General features: G+C 41.6%; 1 protein-coding gene and 1 long non-coding RNA gene across 2 annotated transcripts in view; one reads left to right on the forward strand and one right to left on the reverse strand.

The window, feature by feature from the left end:
• The window catches only part of MTO1 (mitochondrial tRNA translation optimization 1), a 28570-nt gene extending 17773 nt beyond the window's left edge, over window positions 1-10797 (reverse strand). Inside the window, exons 1-3 of the mRNA XM_059701176.1 lie at window positions 10492-10797; window positions 6084-6283; window positions 5888-6005 (exon numbers count right to left, since the gene is read on the reverse strand). Coding sequence (XP_059557159.1) covers window positions 5888-6005; window positions 6084-6283; window positions 10492-10708 — 535 coding nt within the window. The 5' untranslated portion in view covers window positions 10709-10797. The remainder of the gene's footprint in view (window positions 1-5887; window positions 6006-6083; window positions 6284-10491) is intronic.
• On the forward strand, window positions 848-4452 carry LOC132237156 (uncharacterized). Its single transcript, XR_009453473.1, has 2 exons — window positions 848-1959; window positions 2032-4452. It is a non-coding gene; the product is annotated as an uncharacterized LOC132237156 (long non-coding RNA).
• Window positions 10798-12397: the final 1600 nt, after the last annotated feature.

Here is a 12397-nt window from a genome sequence, read left to right on the forward strand (position 1 = left end):
CAATTCCTTACAGGAAAATTAGGTTTATTTTTTGGGTAATGGGGAGTTACTGTTTAATGGAAACAGTTTCAATTTAGGATGATGAGAAAGTTCAGAAAGTTCGGGAAATGGATAGTGGTGACAGTTGTACAATATAGTGGATGGACTTAACGGCACTGAATTGTACACTTAAAAATGGCTAAAATGGCCCTTGCCGGTTTGGCTCAGTGGATAGAGCGTCAGCCTGTGGACTCAAGGGTCTCAGGTTCGATTCCGGTCAAGGGCATGTACCTTGGTTGCGGGCACATCCCCAATAGGGAGTGTGCAGGAGGCAGCTGATCGATGTTTCTCTCTCATTGATGTTTCTAACTCTCTATCCCTCTCCCTTCTTCTCTGTAAAAAATCAATAAAATATATTAAAAAATAAAACAAAATAAAATGCCCAGCTGGAGTGAATCAATTGGTTGAGCATTGTCCTGTGCATCAAAAAGTTCCTGGTTTAGTCCTGGCCGGGTGGCTCAGTTGGTTGGAGCATCATCCCATATACCAAAAAGTTCCTGGTTCACCGAAACCGGTTTGGCTCAGTGGATGGAGCGTCGGCCTGCGGACTGAGGGGTCCCAGGTTCGATTCCGGTCAAGGGCATGTACCTGGGTTGCGGGCATATCCCCAGTGGGAGATGTGCAGGAGGCAGCTGATCGATGTTTCTCTCTCATCGATGTTTCTAGCTCTCTATCTCTCTCCCTTCCTCTCTGTAAAAAATCAATAAAAAAAAAAAAAAAAAAAAATATATATATATATATATATATATATATATATATATATATATATATATATAAAAAGTTCCTGGTTCAATTACCGGACAGGGCACATACACCTAGGTTGTGGGTTCAATCCCTGGTTGGGGCACATATGGGAGGCAACCGATTAATATTTCTCTCTCATATTGATGTCTTTCTCCACCTCCCCACCCCCACTTTCCTCTCTTTAAGCATGTCCTTAGGTGAGGATTTTTTGTAAAAAGGCAGGCCCGGCCAGTGTAGCTCAGTGGTTGATTGTCAACCCAGGAACCAACAATAGGTTGCAGGCTTGATCCCCAGGAGCGGGATGTGCAAGAGGCAGACAATCAATGATGTTCCTCTCTCATTGATGTTTCTATCTCTCTATCCCATTCCCTTCCTCTCTCTCTAAAAATCAATAAAAACATATTTTTTTAAAAGGCAAATTTTATGTTATGTTTACTTCCCCATTTTGCTGGACTATATCTCCCAATAGCTTCCTAAGAAAAGATGCATGGGAAATAGGTTGTGTGAGTCCTGGTATATCTATAAATGTATTATTCTCCCCTTAGACTTGACTCTTAATTTGGCCAAGAATAGAATTCTAGTTTAAATCTTTTTTTTCCTGAGAATTTTGACAGTCTTGCTCCATTTTCTAGCTTCCAGTTTTGCTGTGAAGATCAGTGCATATTTACTTAAATTTTTTTGTATATGACTTTCTCCCCCATTTCTGGAAGCTTCTAGGACCTTATATGTGTCTCTGGTGTTCTGAAATTTTAAAATGATGTCCTCAGTGTGGTCTTGGTTCATTCATTATGTACTAGGTGTTCTCCTAAAACTAGAAATCTGTGTTACAGATTACAAAAAAAGTTACATTATTAAGCCTATAAAGTAGACAGGGTAAAACACAGCATTTAAAGATATGAAATTAAGTAATAAAAACATAAATAAAGGTATAAGGTCTATACTAATAAAAACAATATAATCATTAAATTTGAAGAGGATAGGAGGCAGAAGAGAGAAAAGGAAAATAAAATAAAATTAAGTATTCATAGTGGAAAGTCAACAAACACTGACAGAAGAAAAAGATTTAGTGTATAAAAATCATAATTAAAATAATCACCAGAACAAAAATACAAGCTTCTAAAAAAGAAACCTAGTTCCTAGATACAAAGCAAACACAGACTAAGTGTTTAAAAGAAAGTACAGAACAGTGTATATAATATGCTGTTATGTGAAACACACACACACACAAAGATACATGTATATTCACAGCCAGAAAGACAACCCAAGACACTAGGAATGCTCCTAAAAAAGAAAACTGATTGGCTGGGGGACAGATGAGAGAGAGACCACCTTTTCACACTATGTTCTTATGTCCCCTTTAAACTGTTTACTATATATATATGTATTCCCCATTTTAAAAAATTAATAAATCTATAATTTTATACTAGGGAAATTAAGTCAAGATTTGTATTTTAAATATATTTTTATGGATTTCAAAGAGGAAGGGAGAGGGAGAGAGAGAGAGAGAAACATCAATGATGAGAGAGAATCATTGATCAATGCCTCCTGCATGCCCCCTACTAGGGACTGAGCCCAAAACTGGGCATGTGCCCTGACCAGGTATTGGCACTGTGACCTCCTGGTTCATAGTCTAATACTCAACAACTGAGCCACACCAGCCAGTCTCAAGATCTGTATTGTAAATGTTGAGATTCTCCAGCACAGCTCCTCTCATCATTTAAAAAAATATATCTTTATTGATTTCAGAGAAGAAGGGAGAGGGAGAGATAGAAACATCAATGATGAGAGAGAATCAATGATCAGCTGCCTCCTGCACACCCTCAACTAGGGATCGAGCCCGCAACCCAGGCATGTGCCCTTGACCGGAATCGAACCCGAGACCCTTCAGTCGGCAGGCTGACGCTCTATGCACTGAGCCAAACTGGCCAGAGCTCATCATTTTTTAAAACTGATTTTTAGAGAGAGGGGAAGGGAGAGGGAGAGAGAGGGAGAAAGAGGGAGGGAGGGGGAGGGGGGGAGAGAGAGAGAGAGAGAGAGAGAGAGAGAAATCAATGTGAGAGCAAAACATCAATTGGTTGCCTCCTGTATGCTCCCTGGGACCCGCAACCAAGGCATGTGCCCTGACTGGGAATCAAACTAGCAACCTTTTGGTGTACATAAATGAAAACATAAATTTAAAAAATTAATTACAAAGATTTGGAAAATAAAGTTAAGGAAATCTCCTAAGAAAGTACGACAAAATGACAAAATGTACAAATAGAAAAAAACCTAGAAGACCAATCCAGGAAAGGATAGGAGTTACAAGAGAGCATGGAGAAATAATAGAAGAAAATACCTCAGATATCAAGGACACAGATTTCTAGTTTCAGGAGAACACCTAGTACATAATGAATGAACCAAGACCACACTGAGGACATCATTTTAAAATTTCAGAACACCAGAGACACATACAAAATCCTAGAAGCTTTTAGAAGGGGGTGGGGGGAGTCTATATACAAAAAAATGTAAGTAACTATGCACTGATCTTCACAGCAAACCTGGAAGCTAGAAAATAGAGCAAGACTGTCAAAATTCTCAGGGAAAAAAAGATTTAAACTAGAATTCTATTCTCGGCCAAATTAAGAGTCAAGTCTAAGGGGAGAATAATACATTTATAGATATACCAGGACTCACACAACCTATTTCCCATGCATCTTTTCTTAGGAAGCTATTGGGAGATATAGTCCAGCAAAATGGGGAAGTAAAAAGGAGACAGACTGAAGTTCCAGTAAATAAGGGATGATGTAACACAGCAGAGTATTAAAAGGAAGTTGAAAAGGACATCTGTGGCCCTAGCCAGTTAGGATAGAGCATTGCCCTGAGGACTGAAGGGTCCCGGATTCGATTCTGGTCAAGGGCACATGCTGGAGTTGTGGGCTCGATCCCCAGTAGTGGTTGTGCAGACAGCAGCTGATCAATGATTCTCTCTCATCATTGATGTTTCTCTCTCTCTCCCTCTCTCTTCTTCTCTGAAATCAATAAAAATACATTAAAAAGAAAAAAAGCACATCTGTGGCCCTGGCTGACGTGGCTCAGCAGCTAGGGCATTGGCCCTGCACGGAAGGGTCTCGGGTTTGATTCCCAGTCAGGGGCATGTGCCTGGGTCCCTGCCCCCTCCACTCTAAAAATCAATGGAAAAAACATCCTTGGGTGAGGATTAACAACAACAAAAATGACATCTGTGCAGAAGGCCTAGAGAGCAATTGTCCTGATTATAGCAGTAAATTGTGGGGGATTCGGAAGTTGATATTTTTGGAAGGGAAACATTACAGAAAACAACAGAATTGATAAATTATTTGAGCACTGAGTGTTTTTTTAAAAAAAATATATTTTATTAACTTTTTACAGAGAGAAAGGGAAAGGGATAGAGTTAGAAACATTGATGAGAGAGAAACATCAATCAGCTGCCTCCTACACACCCCCTACTGGGGATGTGCCCACAACCAAGGTATATGCCCATGACTGGAATCGAACCTGGGACCCCTCAGTCCGCAGGCTGACGCTCTATCCACTGAGCCAAACCGGTCAGGGCATGAGTTTTTTTCTGATGAAAAAGTTGAACAGGTCAGGTACACAGGTAAAATAAGTAAATAAAAAATAAAGCAATTATTAACCCAAGGCAACAAAAAAGAGGTATATAACATAATACACTACTTGAACCTGTAGTGAACAATATTCAAATAATCATAATACTATAAATATTATCAACCAAAATTTATGGTATAATTATATTGGAAGGATAGAAGGAAGGAAAGCAGGAGATTAAAGAGAGCTACCATATCCCTAGCCAATTTGGCTCAGTGGATAGAGTGTCGGCCTGAGGACTGAAGGGTCCCAGGTTCGAATCTGGTCAAGGACACATACCAGGGTTGTTGTGGGTTTGATCCCCAGTAGGGGGTATGCAGGAGGCAGCCAATCAATGATTCTCTCTCATCATTGATGTTTCTCTCTCTCTCTCCCTCTTTGAAATGAATAAAAATATATTTAAGAATAAAAAAATAGAGTTACCATAAAAAAGTTAATAGATAATGTTTAAGACTGATAATTTAGGGGGTAAAAATATAAGCTTATTATTGAGAAATATGTTAAGTATAGATCAGAAGTGACAGTTAAAAAAACTGAACTATTAGGTTTATAGAGGGGGATACAGAAAATAAACATGTATCTATACACATTTTTCTAAGTACATTCTTTTTTTTTTTTTTTTAATATATTTTATTGACTTTTTCACAGAGAGGAAGGGAGAGAGACAGAGAGTTAGAAACATCGATGAGAGAGAAACATCGATCAGCTGCCTCCTGCACATCTCCCACTGGGGATGTGCCCACAACCCAGGTACATGCCCTCGACCGGAATCGAACCCGAGACCCTTCAGTCCGCAGGCCGATGCTCTATCCACTGAGCCAAACCGGTTTCGGCTAAGTACATTCTTTTTAAAAAATATATATTTTATTAATTTTTTACAGAGAAGAAGGGAGATGGATAGAAAGTTAAAAACATTGATGAGAGAAACATCAATGAGCTGCCTCCTGCACACATCCTACTGGGGATGTGCCCGCAACCAAGGCACATGCCCTTGACCGGAATCGAACCCAGGGCCTTTCAGTCCACAGGCCAACGCTCTATCCACTGAGCCAAACCGGTTAGGGCTATCCACATTTTTTAATTCTACTTGATTTTTATAAAAGGTAGGTGCATGTGCCATTTTGATTAAAAAATTAATACATAACCCTTTTAAATATAAAATATGTAATAATCTTATAAATATAAGCTTTAAAGATTTAAGGTCAGAACTAGGAAAAATAAAAAGTACAACAGAAAAACCAAGAGAAAAAAGACACAATTATTCAGGCTAAAGTCGTACACGTGGTATAGATGAGCCCAAAATTTGACTAAGCTTCACAAATGCCAAAATGAAAGAATTATGATCTTTTTATACAGTTTTCCTCATTCATGAAAACACAACAATTTCCTAGAATAAGTAAAACATCCCCATACTCTGCTCTGAAATAAACTGCTTACACGGAGCCTGATACTGTTATTATTATCTATAACTAGTACATACCCAAAACAACACCACTGACACGGCATTTCCCAGTGTGCTCAGGTTCTGGTTCTGTAAGTATAAGATCTTCTACAGCTCCCTCCTGAACGGTAAGCAGTGGTGTATTTAGGATTTCTTTCTGTCAAAAGAGAGTGCACGTTGAAACAACAGTTAAATGATCACTACAATCTCGCCTGTTTTTGTGCCTTATTCTCACCTGCATGTTCTGTTTGTAGAGTTTCCTATCAATTTGAGCTCTCAGACCCCAAACAGCTGGTCCCTTACGTCGGTTTAATACTTTGTAATGTACACCAGACTGGTCACAGATTCGGGAACACAGGCCATCTAAAGCATCTACTTCCCTCATTAAATGCCCCTTTCCGATACCACCAAAGGAAGGATTACAGGACATCTGACCTAAAGAAAATAGACAAAATAAATATATGAGCACCTTGCAATAGTGAGTGCAATAGAAAATTGTTTGTACAAGTGGCTAGAATCAGCTCATGTGATAAAAAAAATAAGAGACTTGAAACAAACACTAAAAAGAAAATTCCAAAGTCCCAATAGGGTATCATTCAGGGCATTCTGGAAGACAAACCCTTGCCTGTAGTTTCCTTTCAATCTTTTCCTTGATGCATATTTTATTTCATTAGGTTGCCTTTTCCTTTAAAATGTCGTTTTTGAAATCTTTACCTCATGAAACCTTTCCAAATCAAGAATACTTTAGAAGTACCTTGGCAATGGTTCACTGTTATAATCAATTATATCTTCTATAAATGCCATCTGTTTTCTTTTTTGCTTATTTTGCAGAAATAATTAAGTTATAAGTTTCTTCAAAGTAAAAACCATATTTTATAGCTTTTCTTTAAATTTCCCTAGTCTTATTTGGAAGTCTGGATACTGCTACTCATCAAAATGACTTACCTTTATTTATTTATTTTTTAATATATTTTATTGGTTTTTTACAGAGAGGAAGGGAGAGCGATAGAGAGTTAGAAACATCAACGAGAGAGAAACATCGATCAGCTGCCTCCTGCACACCTCCCACTGGGGATGTGCCCGCAACCCAGGTACATGCCCTTGACCGGAATCAAACGCGGGACCTTTCAGTCCGCAGGCCGACGCTCTATCCACTGAGCCAAACCGGTTTTGGCCTTTATTTTTTAATTGATTTGAGAGAGAGAGGGAGTGAGAGAAAGAGAAGGGGGGAGAGAGAGAGAGGGAAAGAGAGAGAGAGAGAAACATCAATTTGTTGTTTCACTTACTTAAGCACTCATTGGTTGATTCTTGTATGTGCTCTGACTGGGGATCAAACACAACCTTGGTGTATAGGGGAAGATGCTCTAACCAATTGAGCAATTGGGCCAGGGATAATGATGTAGCTTTTATTTATTTATTTTTTTTAAATATATTTTATTGATTTTTTACAGAGAGGAAGGGAGAGAGATAGAGAGTTAGAAACATCAATGAGAGAGAAACATTGATCAGCTGCCTCCTGCTCATCTCCTACTGGGGATGTGCCCGCAACCCAGGTACATGCCCTTGACCGGAATCGAACCTGGGACCCTTCAGTCCGCAGGCCGATGCTCTATCCACTGAGCCAAACCGGTTTCGGCAATGATGTAGCTTTTAATATTCATTATATATCAGTTAATTTTACAGAAATTTCTGAATCCTACTAATTTCTTACATGTTCTCAAACTTCGATCCCCAGAAATGAGTCTCCTCATACACAGAAGGGGGAAAAAACAGAACACCTAAAATACCAGAAATTATTGAAATTCCACTACTTTTTTTATTAAAATATATTTTTATTGATTTCAGAGAGGAAGGAAGAGGTACAGAGAGACAGACACATCAATGATGAGAGAGAATCATTGATCGGCTGCCTCCTGCATGTTCCGCACTAGGGATCAACCTGCAACCCGAGCATATGTCCTGATTGGGAATCGAACAGTGACTTCCAGTTTCATAGGTTGACGTGCAACCACTGAGCCATGCTGGCTTGGCTCCACTACTTTCTTATATCCCTAAACTAGAGAACTTCTAGGCACTTTATTAAATTAGTGTAACTATATTATAAACCTATTTATAAAATTTACGTTTGTGAAAGGCAAAGAAATCCTCATGTTTTTAAATTGCTGAAAACTTTTTCTCAAAGAAATGTATGCCTATAAGGAGCTTCTCCTTATGGGCATTGTTGAACATGTCACTCTCTTTTGCTTAGTCCTCCAAATTTTTCTCAACAGAGAACTCTAGGAAGCCAGCATTCATTCCCAATCATTTGGAGTTGGAATAAGATCTACTAAATCATCTGTGCTCTTAAATAGAGGCTACTAACATCCCAAGTGTGGCACCAGTACCTGGGCAGTGGTAGTAGAAATGTATAAAGAGGTAAATTTTTCACTCTACTAAAAAATTTAAGTCAGCTATGTAGAAAAGCTCATGGTAAAACAACAGTTAACAACTGACCACTTAATATGGGCCAGCCATTATCCCAGGTGAGTTGTATGTATTTTTCTAACTTAAACTTTCTGACTTAAACCTGATGAAGTTGATACTATTACTTCTATTTCATGGAGAAAGAAAGTGAGGCTTAGATAAACTGTCCCTTGCCAAGGTCACCCAGATAATACATAGCAGAGCCTAGAATAAAATTCAGAAAGTCGCCGAAACCGGTTTGGCTCAGTGGATAGAGCGTCGGCCTGCGGGCTGAAGGGTCCAAGGTTCGATTCCGGTCAAGGGCATGTACCTGGGTTGCGGGCACATCCCCAGTAGGGGATGTGCAAGAGGCAGCTGATCGATGTTTCTCTCTCATCGATGCTTCTAACTTTCTATCTCTCTCCCTTCCTCTCTGTAAAAAATCAATAAAATATATTTAAAAAAAAATTCAGAACGTCTAACCGTCTCTTAATGGACAACATTCTCCATGAAATCCATAGATGATACAGCATAGAATAGACAGGCTCAGAAGGCTAGTCTTTTATGGTGAAAGGCAAAATATAACTTTGCCAAAAAACATTATTTTCCAGGTGAGTGTGAAAATAGAAGACTTTCTTTCCACCTCTGACTTCACCATTGGCAAATGGTATGACTGAATCATAGCAGGACAAATCTTGCAGTTCAACCTACTAAGCCAAAGCTATCTTTATGAGGTCACACACAAATATCTAATACTCCACTATAGCGAATTACCTTAGGAAATGAAACCTTGATTTTAAGATAGAATTGTTATTCACTAAGGTCACCTGTAAGAGTTATTAAAGTATCTCTGAAATATATTTACTTTTAAAACTTATATTTTGTTGAGAATGAGTTTTGATAGGAATCCCTTTATCCCTGACAGAACTACATAATATACTATATAATGATCACTTTAGTTCAATAATACTTTTTTGTTCATTAGATTTTTGTTATTATTATTGAAAGGTAGTACTATAAGCAATATTGTACAATAAGCTAAGAGTAATTTTTTTTGGAAATCATATCGTTCCTCTCCAAACGAATCACAGTTAAACAGTGTATATTTCTCCACAGTTATGACCTGGATGGCAATTTTAAAAACGTATTTCAGTATACAAATATGTGATTTATTCACAACTTTTACAAAGCGCAGTTAATATTGTAATTGATCTTCACTCCTAAGTAAAATTCAGGAGGAAAGACATAGGCATGCATAACTTACCAGATACTGTTTTGGCTAGCATCTACCATGATGCAAGAGAGCGATCTAGCGCCCTACCTGGTTTGGCTCCGTGGATAGAGAGAGCATCGGCCTGGGGACTGAAGAGTCCCAGGTTCGATTCTGGTCAAGGGCACATGCCCGGGCTGGGGGCTTGATCCCCAGTAGGGGGAGTGCAGGAGGCAGCCAGTCAATGATTCTCTCTCATCACTTTCTAATCTCTCTTTCCCTATCCCTTCCTCTCTGAAATCAATATGAGAGAGAGAGAGAGAGAGAGAGAGAGAGAGAGAGAGAGAGAGAGAGAGAGAGGGAGAGAGAGGGAGGGAGAGGGAGAGGGAGAGAGAGATCGATCTAGGCCTAGCAGATTTGGCTCCGTGGATAGAGCATTGGCCTGTGGTCTGAAGGGTCCTGGTTCCATTCGGGTCAAGGGCATGTACCTCAGTTGAAGGCGCTGAGGCTCTATCCCGGCCCTGGTCGGGGCAGGCGTGGGAGGGAACCAATCACAAAACCGGGGAACAAACATCCAGCAGAAATATAGAATGCAACAAGAGGTAAACGATCACTAATAATGCTAGCTCACTCTTTACCCAAAGCAACAAGCTAGTCAAGGTTAACCGGCAGCAATGCAATCAGAAGCTACCAGAAAGCACCACATTCTTAGTCTCCCCCTTTCCCGAGGCACCGCCCCCACATCCTCCAGGCAACCGCTTTGGTGGGCAGCAGCACAGTCCGTGGTGCCCGGCACAGCTGACCCGGAGTGCGGACCCGGCCCGCCTATTCCGCGAGGCACAAATCGGGCTTAAACCGCCGACCCCAGGATTCTCGCCAGCCTTGCGGGAGGGAACAGGCTGCCCACACCCGGCACTGGAGGGGGGTGAAGGGGACGGATTATTCGCGACGTGCGTCCTTCGCAAAGCGCCACGGCGGCCGGGCCCCTCACCGATCGTGTCCACGCGGTGCGTGAGGAGCAGCGTTCGGGAGCCGCACCGCGCGGCCGCGGCGGCTGCCTCCGTGCCCGCGTGCCCTCCGCCGACCACCACCACGTCGTAGTGCGGGGCCCAGGGCGCAGCGCTGTCGCCGCGGAGCCGGGCGAGCGGAAGGTGCTGTTTGGCGAGGGAGGCCGCGACCCAGCGACCGCAGCCTCGGAGAGAGAACATGGCTGGAGACGGCAGAGTCTGCCTGACTCCAAACCTGACACGAGCTACGCGCAATCGTAAAGGGCACCGGCGTGAATCTTCAGGGCGCCGCCACCTACTCTGACGTCACGGCGTAGCACGTCTCCGTCCAGCGTCGCCGCTGATTGGCGGTTTGGCGCGACTTGCCTAGTAAATCCAGACCCGGTCCCGCGCTGGTGGCTCCTGGGACGTGCACCTGGGTTGTGTGACCCCCTGAGGCACCGGAGTGAGAGACATTGATTTATTGTTCCGCTTCTTTCTGCACGCATTGGGACTTTCTTATATAGGGTGTCCCAAAATTCACGCAAGATTTGAATTTTGCGTGAGCATTAACAACAACAACAACAAAATAAAAGCCTAATTTGACTTGGTTTATTGAATCAGATTCTAATATCTGTTGCCCTTTGATTTCAATCCCTTCAATTTGATAAGCGTTACCAAGTACCAATTATGGCCCAGAAGCAGGGACAATGAAGACCAATGAAGACCACGGCTTTGCGTATGTGAGGAGGCCATTTACCCGATGTGCTATTCCATACATAACCCTATACTGTATACTTTATGAATCAATAAAAAATTTACAATTTTTTAATTATAAACCTGTGTTTTCTATCAAAATTACTTCTTGCGTGAGTTTTGGGACACCCTATATGTGCCCTGACTGAAGATGGAACCTCCACCGTGGCATATGGAGAGGACGCTCCAAGCAACTGAGTTATCCAGCCAGGGCCTTATTTTTCTCCCCTTTTCAATTCAACTTAGCATCTTCTATTATCTGTTTATTGGCTGTTTGGCCAAGCCAAAATGTAAGCTTCAGGAGGGCAAGGATGATCTTTGTTTACCAAGAACCTAGAATAGTAGATGCTCAAACACTTCTTGAGGGACTAAGTAAATTACTGAGACAAACATGAAACATAAAGGATTAGATGTAAAATCAAGTAGGGCCCTAGCCAGTTTGGCTCAGTGGATAGAGCTTCGGCCTGTGGACCGAAGGGTCCCAGGTTTGATTCCAGTCAAGGGCACCATCTCGGTTGCAGGCTCCTCCCCATCCCAGACCCTGGTCAGGGTGGGGGGGAGGCAACCAATTGATGTGTTTCCCTCGCATTGATGTTTCTGTCTTTCCCTCTCTTCCACTCTCTCTAAAAATCAATGGGAAAATGAATCTCTGGTGTTATTTTTCTTCTAGATAAAGTCCAAGATTCACATCAAGACAACTAAAAAGTCATTCCCTCTATGATCTGGCAAAGTGGATACTGTTGTCATCAATGACCCCTTCATTGACCTCAACTACATGGCCTACATGTTCTAGTATGATTCTACTCATCGGAAGTTCAAAGGCACAGTCAAGGCTGAGAACTGTAAGCTTGCCATCCATGTCCATCTTCTAGGAGCCAGATCCCGCCACCATCAAAAGGGTTGATGCTGGTGTTGAATATGTTGTGGTGTCTGCTGGTATCTTCACTACCTTGGAGAAGGCTGGGGCTCACTTTAACAGTGGAGTCAAGAGGGTCATAATCTTTGTCCCTTCTATGGGTGCTGCCATGTTTGTGAAGGGGATAGAATCATGACAAGTGTGACAACTCCCTCAAGATGGTCAGCAGTGCTTCCTGCACTACCAGCTGCTTGGTCCCCCTGGCCAAGGCCATCCATGACAACTTCGGCATTGTGGAG

The sequence above is a fragment of the Myotis daubentonii genome, chromosome 6 (genome assembly GCF_963259705.1).
Source record: "Myotis daubentonii chromosome 6, mMyoDau2.1, whole genome shotgun sequence".
Taxonomy (NCBI): domain Eukaryota; kingdom Metazoa; phylum Chordata; class Mammalia; order Chiroptera; family Vespertilionidae; genus Myotis; species Myotis daubentonii.